Source organism: Protopterus annectens, chromosome 8.part0 (assembly GCF_019279795.1).
Source record: "Protopterus annectens isolate FY-2018-M chromosome 8.part0, PAN1.0, whole genome shotgun sequence".
NCBI lineage: Eukaryota > Metazoa > Chordata > Ceratodontiformes > Protopteridae > Protopterus > Protopterus annectens.
In genome coordinates this window covers 1,666,103,547-1,666,118,862 of record NC_056741.1, presented here as the reverse complement: position 1 = coordinate 1,666,118,862, position 15,316 = coordinate 1,666,103,547, and the positions used below count along the sequence as shown (strand labels likewise).

At 41.3% G+C, this 15,316-nt stretch overlaps 1 protein-coding gene across 4 annotated transcripts in view; it reads right to left on the bottom strand.

The window, feature by feature from the left end:
- The window catches only part of ROBO3 (roundabout guidance receptor 3), a 2,447,731-nt gene that overhangs the window by 623,045 nt on the left and 1,809,370 nt on the right, over window positions 1-15,316 (bottom strand). For all 4 annotated transcript variants that reach the window (XM_044081188.1, XM_044081190.1, XM_044081189.1 and 1 more), the window contains one exon: window positions 157-328. In XM_044081188.1, coding sequence (XP_043937123.1) covers window positions 157-328 — 172 coding nt within the window. The remainder of the gene's footprint in view (window positions 1-156; window positions 329-15,316) is intronic.

The window sequence follows — 15,316 nt, the reverse complement described above, 5'->3', positions numbered from 1 at the left end:
AAAAAGGCATTTAAAAGTGAAAAGCACCCCATTTGTGTATTACATAGGGTATGTGTGGGTTTAAACAGTGTGTCCCTATCATAGCACGAAAGGGATAAACCGTTAAACCAAAAGTTAAACTATTGGCTCAGTGCTGCTTAACCAGTGCCGACTTACCATCTTCCACCTCCAGCAGTACCTTGGCCAGTATGCTTCCTGCCACGCTAATAGCCTGGCACATGTAATAACCTGAATCATCAGGCTGAACATCGCTAATGGTGAGCACTCCATTCAGAGAGACGGAGAAGTGGCCCAGTGGCTGTGGCGTCTGGTTAGGAAATAGCAACTTCTGTAATAAATCAGATAGAAGAAATTAGATGTGCATAGCAAACATGTTGATCTATATAATGGTTTGTTTACTACTACTAAGTATGTATGACAATTTCCTTTTCCCTGTATGTGTAACAATGTTTATTTTCTCCCTCAAATCCCACTTGATTGCTATAAGTTGATCAATAACACACACATTAAAGCACATCAGCTCACAAAATTTAAAAACAGCTCCAGTACTGTGATAATACTCAATCAAACCTTCAACAGTTTACAGTCTTTAACCAACACATGCTCAAATGTGCAGCATTACCTTTGTACCTTGTAGCAATGCTACCTGTCAGCACTGAGCATGAAACTCAGATAAAGAGAAGCATTTCTGTCTAACAAAATTAAGCACTTGCGCTTTGACTGAAATGAGTAAGTTACTGTACCTGTCAGAATGTTATCACCAGGTAAGACAGACAGATTTCATTGTCACTGATTTGTTTACTCAAACAGGGACTTTGTGAGTTCATAGCTGTTTACTAGGCTAAAGCCCACAAGGGCCTTTTTAAGATTAGCCACGCATCCCAAATCTCTGACAAGTTCTGATACCCTTGATAAGTGTAAGCAGGGGCTTGGGAGATGAAACATTTACATGCTAGGGTCTGGGATATGAAACATTTACAGGTTACCTGTGTCCATTAGAGACAAAGGTGCCAAACCAGGGATAAATTTCCTGTTCCCTATCCAATTGTCCAAGCTGCACTTGAATTGGGTTAGGGAGGAGTTCTGCTTAACACTGATGGGGAGCCTGTTCCAGAGACAGGGTAATCTCTGGGAATAGATACCTGTCTCTCCAGCAGGTCCTATTTATATCACAGGCAAGGTTCAAGTCCTTAGAACAGTAATTCTGGTGCTGTTTGTTTTGTGGATATGCAAGAGATCCATCAGAATGGGGTATGACAATATCCTGTATGTCAGTCATAGATTGCCCCTCAAAAGCCTGTAGGAGACAGAATACAAGGATACAGCCCTGAGGCAGTCTGCATAGGACATTTTACTTAAGACTTGTATTCTTTTAGTGAGGAAGCTCTGTGGACATTCTAATTGTTGGATATGCCTGGTTAGGTACATACCAAAGGGGGCATTGTACTCAATGATAGGTTTGGTGAATGCCGAACAATGACTCCCTTGGACGTAGATGCTATACTTTTGTTTATAGGTTCCGCAACACAGAATGATTTCCTCCCTACTGTAGACAAGTGATGGTCAAAGGCTAGATTACTATATGTGTGTGTCCCTAAGTCCCTGATTACTGGGTCAACTCTAAGGGGTGTGTTGTCAATATGATAGGTACCAGGGGTGGAAGACTTCCCGAAGGATATCATTATGCATTTCCTGGCATTTAGTTTTAGTCCATGGCTCTGACACCAGTTGTTTTTCTGTGTCAGCCCCTCCTGGAGAACATTTGTGTCAGTGTGTGATTCAATGACAGTTCCTAATTTGCAATCATCTGCAAATTTAGTCAACCAGAGATCATGGACATTGACCTTCACTTCAGAGAAGTAAATGCCAAAAAAAGAGCAGTCCAAGGACTGATCCTTGAGGGGCTCCACTTCTGACTGTCCTCTTTGTAGAGGTGGGCTCTCCAGTTCTAACTTCCTGGGTCATGTCTGTGAGCTAGCTGGCTATTCTCCAGGTGACATACGAGTTTGTACCTAACCTACTGAGTTTGTCAACAGTGACCGAGCAGGGTATTGTGTCAAATGCCTTGGCTAGGACAAGGTAGGCAGTGGGAAACATTATGCCCTCATCCATTGCTTCGTTGACCTTCTCAAAGAAGTCCACCAGGTTGAGTAGGTATGATCTGCCCTTGAGGATACCAAACTGGGTTGGGTCCAGTGTCTAGAGGGTTACTATATCACTATTGATCATTCCCATGATAATTCTTTCCATGGCTTTATATACAAGACTATTGAGACTTATGGGTCTGTAGTTTCCAGGGTCTGTAAATGGCCCACCTTTGTGGAGAGAGATGCCTGTTGCTGTTTTCCATTCATTAGGCACAAAGCCTGTTTGGAGGTTATAGTTAAATATCAATTCCAGAGGCCCTGATAGGTTATGTTTCATGCTATTTAGATGGCATCCTGGGAGACCATATGGGCCCATTGATGCAGTGTTCTTGGCCTTAAAGAGAGTATTAAGGACCTGTTTCCTAGTGATAGCAGGGAGATTATATTTGAAGGTATTTCCTGAGGGAAGGTTGAGGGGGAGAGAGGGGTAAAGTTGGAGCTAAATGTATTAGCCAGTAGGTTTGCTATATCTTCTGGCTCAGTATAGGTGGCTCCATTTACAATGAGCTTGGCACACAGTTGTGTATTGCCTTTGAGGCTGCAGACATATCTAAAGAATGCCATGTTGTTGTCCTTGGCCTGGGAGGCTAAATTCATCTCAAATTTGGCTTTGGTAAACTTTGTCCACTGAGATGTTTGTTTAGTTTTATGAGTGCTTTTATCCTGCTGGGCACTGCATCTCCTAATTTTTGCCATGATTTTCTTCCTTCTCTTATACAGTCTATTGATTTTGACTCCACCAGGGTAGCTTGTTTTTTGGCTTATTTCTGTACTTCTTCCTGGTGGGTACAGCTGCCTCTTTGCAGCTATTAACATGTTTATACAAGGTTTCTGTGAACAGTTCTGCATAGACAGCAGTGTTGTCAGGGTTTATGTGGGCTTGAAATTTTGCCAGGTTATCACTTAATAGCAGGAGGCTAGCCGTACAGTACTTCCTGAATATTCCAGGTTTTATTTTTACATCAAAGGACACCATTTTGTGGTCTGATCTTACCAGGGAAGACATTACAGTAGGGGTTGTGCAGCACTCTCCCATATTAGTGAGGACCAAATCCAGTATGGTTGCAACCCTGGTTGGTGTACTGACTATCTGGTTCACGGAGTTTGTGTACTTGGTTGTTTAATTTGGTTATATAACCCTACACCTAGCAAGATGCTTGCAAGCTACCCATTTATGCTTCTGTCTGTACTGTATTTTGTACTTTCAAACTTTATTTACTTGTTAGTTTGGACAAGTACTTGTTTGTTAGTTGGGCAACTGAACTAGGCCATTTATTAGACTTGTGTTAAGGAGGGCAGTAGTGGCTTGGGGTAGATGAGCACTTTCAGGGATCTTGATGTTGCAAGTACATGTCATTTTTTTCAAATGTATATCCATCAGCTAGGAGGTAAAGCTCAGAAAGTACAGTTTTGTACCTACCATAAATGTAGATGTCCGATAGGAATGCATCTGCAGTCCTTACAAATGGGTTGTCCTGTCGTCAGGCAGCCCTTCGGTCGGCCGGATTCCAAAGTCTGGGTCTGGCCTCGGCTGGTGTCACACTTCACCCGACGTCATAGCTGCAGTTATTCGGGTATAAAGGCATCAGCCTACGCCATTTTCCTCAGTGTTTCTTGCCCCAGATGCCAGGTGCCCTCTAGGAAGGCTAAATTTGGATAAATGCAAATGATTCCAAATAGTAGAAAGCAAACAAAAAATAGGCATGTATGTACATATATACAAACAAATACACCATAATAGATTCCCCCAGCTAGCTACAAGATGGGCAAATACCCTAGGAGTACCACAGAGGGGAAGGAGGGTGGGTAATCCTGACTGCAGATGCATTCCTATCGGACATCTACATTTATAGTAGGTACAAAACTGTACTATGTCCTTCAAAGATGCATCTGCAGTCCTTACAAATGGGTAGAATACCATAGCCAAACTGGGGGAGGAGGAGAAATAACATTATGGTGTAGTTAAGATCCCTTGCAAAACAGCAGTGGCAAAACCTGCTCGGGATCTGGAGTATAAAGGTAAATTATAATGCTTGGCAAATGTATGCACGGAGCTCCAAGTAGCAGCCTCTAAAATGTCTTTGGTAGCCACTCCTCGTAGAAAAGCTATGGTAGTGGCTGTAGCCCTTGTAGAGTGAGGCCTGATGTTTTCTGGAGTTTTCTTTCCATGGTAGGAGTAACAAAATCTAATGCAATTTCCTATCCACTTAGAGATTGTCTGTTTTGAAATTGCTTTTCCTTCCATTCCTGTTGCATATGCTACCAGTAGCTGGTCAGTTTTCCTATTGCCCTTGGTCCTGTCCAGGTAGTAGCGTAATTGTCTATGCACATCCAAGGTATGCAACAGTCTTTCTCCCCTGTTCTGTGGGTTGGGGAAGAATGTAGGTAGGTGGATAGCCTGATTCAAAGATACTCTGGAGACCACCTTAGGCATAAAAGTAGGATTAGTTCTCATGGATACTCTATCTTGATGGAAGATCAGGAAGGGCTGTACTGCCATTAGTGCCTGTAGCTCAGATACCCTTCTTGCTGAAGTGATTGCCAACAGGAAAGCAGTTTTCCATGACAAGTATTGTAATTCTGCTGTTGCTGCTGGTTCGAAAGGAGGAAGTGTCAATTTTTCTAGCACAAAGTTCAAGTCCCATGATGGCAATGGTGGCTTCCTGGGCGGTTTTACGTTTTTAATTCCTCTCAGAAACTGCCTGAGCAGAGGATGTGAGAAGACTGGAGGATCCAAGTCGTATTCTGCTGAAATAGCTGATGCATGAATCTTGATGGAAGAATAGGACAGGCCTTTGTGGAAGAGCTCTGCCAAGTATTCCAGGATGTTGGCTATGTTTACCAGTGACACATTTTCTCCTTTTGCAGTACTCCAAATGAAATATCTTTTCCATTTTGCTGAATAATTTTTTTCTTGTTGAGGGTCTGCGAGCCTCCAAGATAATGTCTTTAACCCTTTGGGATAAATTTGGGTTATTTGTTCTTATGCAATGTTCCAGGCAGTCAGCTGCAGTGTTTTCAGGTTTGGATGCAGGGTGTTGTAGTTGTTCTGTGTTAACAGCAGAGGAACAAGGGGTAGAGGCCATATTTGTTCCTGAGACATGCTCCTCAGTAATGGGTACCAATGTTGTCTTGGCCAGTCTGGAGCTATCAGAATGATCCTTGGGCGGTCCTCTTTGATCTTCAATAGCACCTTGTGCATCAAAGGAAGTGGTGGGAATGCATATGCTGTCTGGCTTTTCCAGCTGAAAGATAGGGAGACCACCTTCCAAGCAAGTGGGTGGTACGTCCTTGTGCAGAATTTCTTAATTGGTGATTGCGTGGGGATGCAAATAAGTCTATTTGTGGGAGCCCCCATTTTCTTGTAATTGTTTTGAAGATGTCCGGATGCAGCATCCATTCGTGGGCATCCGTGGTAGTTCTGCTTAGTATGTCTGCTAGAATGTTTTCTTTTCCTGGTACAAAAATTGCTTGTAACTGAATGTTGTAGCTCAGAGCCACATTCCAGAGGTCCATTGCCATCCGGCATAGAGGGTACGAATGTGTGCCTCCCAGTTTGTTGATGTACCACATAACTGTGGTGTTGTCTGTCCTTATCAACAGATGACCTTGTCGAAGAAATGGTCTGAATGCCTGAATTGCCAGTTTTACTGCCGGCATTTCCTTTTGATTTATGTGTAAGTGCAGCTGGTCTTGAGTCCACAAACCTTGAATGCACTTGTCCAGCATGTGGGCCCCCCAACCGAGGTCTGAGGCGTCCGTTGTGATGGTTTGGCTTGGTTGAGTGTTGTGGAAAGGCAATCCTTTGTTTGATTGACAGGCCTGAGCCCACCATTGGAATTCTTGCTTCAGGCATGGAATTATTGGAATTTGGGTTTCTAGGCTGTGCTTGTGCTGAGACCATAAATTCCTTAGGTACCACTGAAACTTTCTCATATGTAGTCTGGCATGTAGAACCAATATTATGCAGGATGCCATGAAACCCAAGGCTTGCAGGACTTTTCTTGCTGTTAGATGATTCTGCTTTGTTAATGCCAAGAAGTAGAGAGGGAGTTGCTCCTGTTTTTCTACTGTTAGGAATGCCATTTGTTTCGTTGTGTCCAGCTCTGCACCCAAAAAGGTTATCCTTTGGGATGGTATCAGTCTTGACTTTTTTATATTGACTGTGTATCCCAGAGCTTGTAGCAGGTAAATGACCCTTTTCAAGTCTTCTGCTAGCTTGTTTTTGTTGTCCGCTTGTATCAGGCAGTCGTCCAGGTAAGGGTAGATTTGGATTCCCTGAAGCCTGCAATGAGCAATTACTGATGCCAGGCATTTCGTGAACACTCTGGGCAGTAGATAAGCCAAAGGGCAATGCTGAGAATTGATAATGCTCTGATCCTGCAAGAAATCTGAGGTATCTTCTGCAATTTGGTCGTATGGGGACGTGCAGGTATGCCTCCTTGAGATCTAGAGTTACCAGCCAAGACTCCTTGCCCAGCATGGGAAGAAGCTGCTGTAGGGTCAGCATTTTGAATTTTGGAACAATGAGGAATGTGTTTAAAGCGGACAGGTCGAGAATAGGTCTCCATTTGCTTTCTTTTCTTGGTACCAGGAAGAGCCTGGAGTAAAATCCCTGTCCTTGCTCCATAGATGGTACCTTTTCCACAGCTCTCATCCTTAATAATTGAGTTATTTGTTTTAGAGCTTCTGCCTTTTGATTTGGAGGTAGGTTTGGCATTCCTCTCTTCCCTGGTAGAGTATGGAAGTGAAACCTGTAACCTTGGTCTATTGTCTGCAAAATCCACTTGTCTCTTGTGATGTAGTGCCAGTTTACTGAAAATAAAGTTAGCTTTCCACCCAAGGGTGCTTCTAGTTGTTCCCTGGTAGGCGGTGCTACAGCCAAGTCACTGTGATTGTCCTGTAACAGTGGTGGTGGCTGTGTCTGTGGCTGCACCTCGCTGGTTGTTACCCTGCCACTGGCGGCCCCTGTAGGCACCCCTGGATTGGCCTCTGCCTCTTGAACGCCTATTCCTGCCTCTCTGAGTTCTGGAGGAGTCTGGAAAGGACCAATTCTTGGAGGGCCAATTCCTGCTAAACCTTGGAGGTTGGACCTGTAAGAAATCTTTCACTGTTTGGACAGATTTTGCCTTCTCTTCCATCTTCTTCAGCACCTGTTGTGCAGAAGAGCCAAACAAATTGATCTTGTCCATGGGAGCATCTAGTAGTTTTGATTTGACATGGTCTGGTAAGGCCTGCTCTTTTAACCATGCATGCCTTCTGATAACTGTGCCAGTCATGGCTGATCTAAAGGAAGCCTCCAGTGCATCATAGCCGCATTTTAAGGAATGGTTACTGACTTGCTGAATGTTATGTACCATTTCCTGAACAGATTTTTTGTCTAAGGGTTCATCCGAGGACAGTTTTTTGGTTAACTGGTCTAGCATAAATTCTTGATACTGGATAATGTGGAATTGACAGTTCAATGCTCTAGCTGAAAGAGTAGCAGAAGTGTAAACTTTTTTACCCCATCTCTCTAAGGACCTGGATTCCCTTTCAGAGGGAGGGGTTTTGGCAGAGGTAGCTGCTACAGCCTTAGGGCCCTGGGAGATAGTCTCGGGATCTGCAAAGGGAGCCTTATACAAATGGTGATGCGTGTCCGGGACCCTGTAGTACCTATCGGGCTTAGCAGGGGCCGGAGGTAGAGAATCAGGAGCAGTACAAGCATCATTAAATGCATCATATACAACAGAAAGCACTGGAGGTATGGCTAAAGGCCTATGTTGTGGTAAATGCAGAAAGGTTCTAAGCCTTTTTCTGGAGTCTGAAAAATCCTGGCCCTGCCACTGAAATTGTTCCCTCATAGCATGCAAGGTTTCCCCAAAGGAAAATTCCTCAGGCGGAGAGGCAGAAGGAATGGACTCTTCAGCATCAGAGTCTTCATAAGGGGAGAAAGGAGCCTCTGGAGGGTTTGTGTTATCTGAATCATCAGAGGAATCATCTGTTGAAACAGGCTCAGGGGGCTCTGCTCTAGGCCTCTTCTCTGGAGGTGGGTGAGAGGGCCTGTCAGGTTGAGGTTGGGATCCCGGATTAAAGAAATGAGGTCCTCTGCTAAACTAAGCATTTGTGAACTAGAGCTAGGCCTGTGAGAGGGGATCTTAGCAGGTACAGTTTTAGTAGTTTTAGCTGCTTTGGCCCTGGCAAAGGCCTTAATGGACATGGATGCAGGAGGCCTAGCAGCTCCACGTGCAGGGGTAGAAATATCCAAGGGGATAGTGTCAGATAATTCCTGAGAAACTGTAAGAGCAGGAGTGATTTCAGAAGCCGATTCCACCAGGTTGGAAGAGGCCTCGCTAGGAGGTAAGTTTTCGGCTGAAGGAAGAACCGCTTGCTCGGTTTCAGCCGAAACCGAGACACTCGCGGTTGGCTTAACCGCGGTTTCGGCCGAAACCGCGGACCACGAGTGTCGGTCCTTTTCCTTGCGCTTTTTAGATATTTGCGTAGTCGGAGGATCCGACGGCATAATGTAAGCAAAATCAGAGCCGAAAAACTCCTCATCAAATTCCGACCGACGTCTAAGCGTCCGTCGGTTAAAAGAAGCACAGGCTAGACAAGCTGCTACGTCGTGGTCTGGGCCTAAACAAGGTAAGCAGTAAGAGTGGAAATCTTTATGAGGTATTTGTTTCCCACAAGTTAAACAGTTATTCACTTTTTCTGACATCGGCTGAGGCAAGAAAGAGTCCCCAACGGGGTACTTAGCTTTTTAGAAGTCTTTGGTAGTAGTAGACGTATTCGGTAGTAGTAATCTCTGGTTCTGACCGACCGGCACTTGCGAACAGCTTCTGCTTCGGGCGCCACGCGGCAAGAAAGACTGGGGAAAATGGCGTCGGCTGATGCCTTTATACCCGAATAACTGCAACTATGACGTCGGGTGAAGTGCGACAGCAGCCGAGGCCAGACCCAGACTTTGGAATCCGGCCGACCGAAGGGCTGCCTGACGACAGGACAACCCATTTGTAAGGACTGCAGATGCATCCTTGAAGGACATCCACAGCGGGATGTTACAAATGATAGTGCCAGGATTAGACATTAGTAGCCTTTTTTGGAGGAGCTGCTTCTGGTAGATGAACTCCCATCAGTAAAAAAAGTGATGTCTTAGTAACTGATGACTCTATTGTCAGGCACCATTTCTCCATGTTCATAAGACTGGCCAGGCAGGGTTACAGTTAACTGCCTTTCTGGTGCAAGGATCTGTGACATCACAAGGACTCTAAAACCACTCTCTCACCTGGAAGACATGATTCAATCTAGTTGTGGTTGATGTGGGTTGGAATGACTTGATGTGCATAACCTTGAGGGCCATGCAAAGAGACAGGTTGGATGTCAACTTGCATGAGTCCAATGATGGCAAGGCAGTAGTCCTGAATGGAATTCTTCCTTCATCCAGAAATATACCTACAGTACATATAAAGAAAAGGTGATTTGTTTCAACAATTAGTTTAGTCGTTAGTTTCATTTGAAGGGGGTCAAGTATGAATGAGCATGAGACGAGATGATTGACAAGCCAACTTGCTTCACCAAGAATGACCTGCACCTCTCATTCCAAGGCTTCCACCTACTGGCTAAAGCCTTTGTGGTCTCAATTATGCTTTTTTAAAGTAGAATTCCCCCTAATGGACATTTCAAAATCACAGACATTAATATAGCCATTTTCAGTCTTAAATTAGAACATATCAAGGTGTCTCTTCTTAAAGCCAGAAGTCTATACAACAATCTGTTTGATCTTGAGGACCTCCTGCAATTTGAACCACATGTTGTTTGTCTAGTTATTGAGGGACGGTTTCAATGTAAAGATAGCATGGTCTCCATACCGAAGTTTTGTGCTTACCCTGCATTCAGGCCTGATGGAAACTACAGTGGCATTCCCATATATTTATTTATTTATTTATTTACATTTGTTTACCGGGAAAGTCCGACTGGGCCAGAAGCCCATTTTCAGCAGAGGGCCGGGGAGGAAATCTCTACAGAAATACAAGCAATATATAATAATTAGATAGTACAATAGTATATATATATATATATACATAGTAAGATGCAGAATACATATCTCCTAGCTAGTCTATACAAAGTAGTACTCAAAAGAGTTTTCTAGTAGATATAGGTTCAAAAAGAAAAACACAAGCATTTCAGTTGAGATCACTGTGAGAAAAAATAAAGTTAGTAGTGTGTACATATTAAATAATAGTTATGACCAAATGAGATTTCCTTGATATATATTTATTTTTGAGTAGTAATAAACACTGAGGAGAGGGAGAAAATGAGGTATGGAGTGGACAGTGTGTTGAGAGAGTTCTAGATATCTTGTCAGTCAGGTTTGTCGCAGGAGCAATGGAATATCTGTCAAGGACCACATCAGACCTAGGCGAATTCCCTGTTACCACAAACTGAAATCAGTGAACTCTAGCTTACCTAGAGCAAGACAAACTATCAGTTTATAGCCTACTACCAGACACCTGCCATGTCCCCTGATGACCATGCAAGATGCCCAAGTAAACGAGGAACTTCCTATTATCAAACACATCGTCATAATGTAAGATTTCAGCTTCCCATCCAATGCCGGGTATGTCCAAAGATGATTAGACTTCATAAATAAAAATTATTTAGAACAAAACCAACTCCAGGACATAATATTCCTGACTTGATTCTAATTAATATCACCACTGAATGCCCCACCCCTCTAGTTTTTCTATCCCTGATTAAGTCTGACCATAAACTTGTAGCCTTCTTTTTCACAACCTCTAAAACCCCTGCAGTCAGTTCTAAAACTGGAGATTTCAAATGGACGAATCTCATCAAACTTTATGAGTTAATTAAAATCACTTGTAAGATCACCAGACCAAGCACTAACACAGATGCTATGTATATATATATACATATATATATATATATATATATATATATATATATATATATACATTACATACATATATATATATATATATATATATACACACACATACATATACATACATATACATACATATACAAAGCAGTTCAATTCTCAAACAGATAAATACCTTAAGCTGGCCTTCCCCACTAGAGTCAAATATAATGGGAAGTTTAAGAAAGTACAGTTGTGTAACATCTTATTATAATGGTAGCTGTCCTTCTCTTCACTGTTGCAGTAATCATAACATTAGGGAGCCCCTGATTAAGCAGCCTGACAGCCTGCCAGTATACCAAAGCCTACGTTGCTTTAAGGTATACCATTGTGAACGATCCACACAGCTTGCCCAAATGTTTTAATGCCTTGATCGCCTCACTACTGTGTGTTATTAACTGATAGCAGCTTTACTGATGATAGAAATATGCTTTAAAGGCGAAATTACTACTGCATTTTATATTAGAAAATGCTTTAAGGTGAATCTTATGAACACTGGTATACTGAACTTTAGTTACTCTAAGAAAGTGCAGACTAGAAAGAGGAACTATTATAATTCTGTGGGCTAAACATTCTTTAAAAGGAAGCATGCAGAAGCAGTAAAATAAAATAAACAGACATGACTTTATTTCTTTATTTATGTATTGTTATTTGTTTACTGGGAAAGTCTAGTGGGCCAAAAGAGCCCATTTTCAGTGGAGGCCCAGGGAGAAAACTGCACAAAACAGTTAGTACAGTAGTACATAATATTCAAAACAGTTTGTAGATACAAACAGGATTACACAAAAAGCAAACAGTATTATACAAAAATTAGAATAAGATGCATGTAACATACAATTTGTACAGATTAATCCAGTTCAGGGTTACATAATAACCTAAAACAATCGTATTAGTATACATTTAAGGAAAATCTAATGGTTAAAATAGTTTTGATGCTTGCTTTTCAATGTGCTCTAAGATTATCAACCAGAACAATGGTGCATGGCAACATGTACTGAATACGTCTGTTTACAACTTAGGAAGTGATTGTCATTTTTAAAACTATTCCTTCAGTTCAAAACTGTCACAACTTTACTTTTTGTTTATACAAGACTATAAAATATTCAGCAGCCAGCAAAGAATGGAACTCATCATTCGGACTTGATCTGACTCGTTTGCTTTGATCAACACAACATTTTAGCTTGGCCTGAGTATTTGGATTTACCAGTGCCTACAGTTTGTTGACTGAACAGACAGCTGCACTGATAGGATTTAGAGTCCCTCCATCAGTGAGCAAAGATGATTATTTTGATGCTTGTAAATAAAAGATAATTATAATGATTTTACATAAGTTGTTTAAGTTTGTGCCTTGGTATCTTGTGCCACTTCTTCTCAACAGTAGTACCCTCAGAAAACAGATAATGGACCATAACAAATTGGCACAGTGAGCAGGGCTCTGAGGTATACAAAGAAGGTGTCACAACCACCAATGTTGTTTTCTTTAAAGAGAAATGTTAGCAAGAAGGAAAATAAGTTGATTAATGTAGACAATCTAGGTAAAATTCTTGCAGGACCTACGGCTGGACCATGGGGTCAGTGAGATCCCATTGCTAGAGTACTGAGTAAAGTTCCTCTCCCACCCCTTCTGAGCCTTTACAGTTTCAAGCACAAGGCAGATCCAGAAAGGTTGGCAAAGGGTCTAGCAGATTTAAAATTTAAAGATAAGGGAAAAAAGTTAAAGCTGGGATATGTGCAGCCAAATAAATGTTTTTGTAGTTTTTACAACATAAAATTAGTGAGCTCACAGAGCAAGTTAGCACACTGCATTAAATACAAAAACATGTATAAATTAACATCAGTAGACTCAGATGGCTTTAAAAAAACAAGACAATTTACTAGAGACAAAACAGATTCATTTATCAGTTAGAATAATTCAATAGTATAAGCAAAGAAAATGCAGAGGGCTAAAAAAACTTCCCTCACAGGCTACAGTGCATGCACTAATTTGTAGACCAAATTTTGATTCAACAACATGGGATGGTAATAGTTAAGCATTATTTGTTAATGAGTGTAAAGAGTCATTTGCTAGGTATTCTAACAGTAGAGGCACAACCTGTAATAAAAAGGATGTTGGTGTTCACTTCTAATGCACAAATGTGCTTGCTTAATGTTCCACCCACACTTAAAGCAGATTATTAATGCAGTGTAAACCAACAGAGCCTGGCCATTCAAATCAAAGGGATAAAACTACAGATAAAATACATTTTAATAGTTCTGTTAAGCATAGATATTTTAAAAGGGGGCCCTCTAAAAACCACAGTAGGACCTGCTGTGCAGCTTTGCTCTGTCAATTCAATCAAAACTAGTATCGTAAATATTAAACAATATTAACTTTCTAGAGGATATGCGCAAACAAGAGACAATGAAAGCACTGCTACAGATGGACAAACCTAAACCTGTTGAGAGTTTGCTCAATGGTTCTGTGCCTGTGAAAAAAAACTGATCATTCATAACAATTAACTGGATTGTGAACAACTAAATGATGTTACCCCACTGCTTGCAATTGCTGTTTCAGATGTCAATACTGTCGTAGAAAAATTATTTTCAGTTGCTAAACTGTATCCTGGAATTGAAAAATGCCTAAAATCTGAATTTGCATTCACGTGAGATGGCAGACAATATACTTTCCATGTGCTGCCTTAAGGGTATTTGCACAGTTGCGTACTATGCCACTGACAAGAGACTTAAACTGCAACTATATCAATGCCATCATGATTACAAGTATACGACCTGATGGGGACATTACTTTGTAGACAGTCATTTCTACTGGAGAATACAATAATTCATTCTTCATTATTACTTCCAAAACCATCCTGAAAACTATGGAAATCATATCTACTTCCAATAAGTTTTGTGAGAGAATCCCAAAAGAAATGTGTTCAAAATACTGTAAGACTGCTGCTGCATTTTCTAAAGGTGTGTCAGACCTAAAAGTTGCCACATCTTCATGATATGCCTCCTGCAGACACCACTGAGACTAAAATGTGTGGATTTTACTGGTGAGAATATGACTTGCACTTTGACATTTGATTATCCTTTTAGTCATAAGGGTACAAATCAAGTCTGCCCAATTATAGCTTTTCCTTTGCAGTTTGGTGACAATTGGTGGGTACCACAGATTGAGACTACTCTGACTGATTTTAATGATCTGCCTAATGATTTCTGTAGTTGCCAAAAATGGCTTAAAGGATGGGTATGCATGATGCTGGTGGGTACCACAGATTGAGACTACTCTGACTGATTTTAATGATCTGCCTATTGATTTCTGTAGTTGCCAAAAATGGCTTAAAGGATGGGTATGCATGATGCTGGGGAGATGGACCCAACCATGTCTACATAATGGAACTGGTGAATGCAATTGGCATTGTTATATGGTAAATGGTACAGGTATCTATCAATTAAATGATGCCACAAGTTTGTGTGATATATTCCTGCAGGCTGGCATCGAGGGACGGTATCATTACAATATCTGGAGCACATACAAAAGTACTATCATGCAGGCATTGATTTCTGCACTGGGGAAATTATTAGACTGACCAGGTGGATGACAGTTACTTTTAATGCTGACATACAACCCCTGCATACATTTTAGTGGCCATCCCTGGTCAATCATGACTTTCAAAAAGCCAAAAATGAGGGACAAATTGTTTTGCAACTATTAAATAAGACATTATATGATGCATGCCAGACTGCAATTAAAATGATTAAGGACAAAAGTACCATTTTAAAAATTGCAAATGACAGTGAAAAAATAACTGCTTCGCTTTGGTATGGTATTTTTATATGGTCAACCAAGGCATCAGCATGATTTAATTTGCTTTTGCATCCATTACTGTTGATTACAATTTTCTCAGTGCTGTTCTGTGTGTTTTCCTGTTGCTTCTATTTCAAAATAATAAAGAGATATAGATTGATGTTAATTTTGACACTGATAAAAAATGCAAAGCGTGAGTTGCTCTATACAAGGGGTGATCTGTGAAGGATCCACACAGTCTGCATAAATGTTTTAATGCTTTGATCGCCTCACTACTGCATGTTAATAACTGATAGCAGCTTTAACAATGATAGAAATATGCTTTAAAAGCAAAATTACTTCTGTGTTTTACATTAGAAAATGCTTTAAGGCAAACCTTGCTTACTGAACACTGGTATATTGAACTTCAGTAAACCTAAGAAACTGCTGCTCAGCACAAAAGCTGTTTACCTGCAC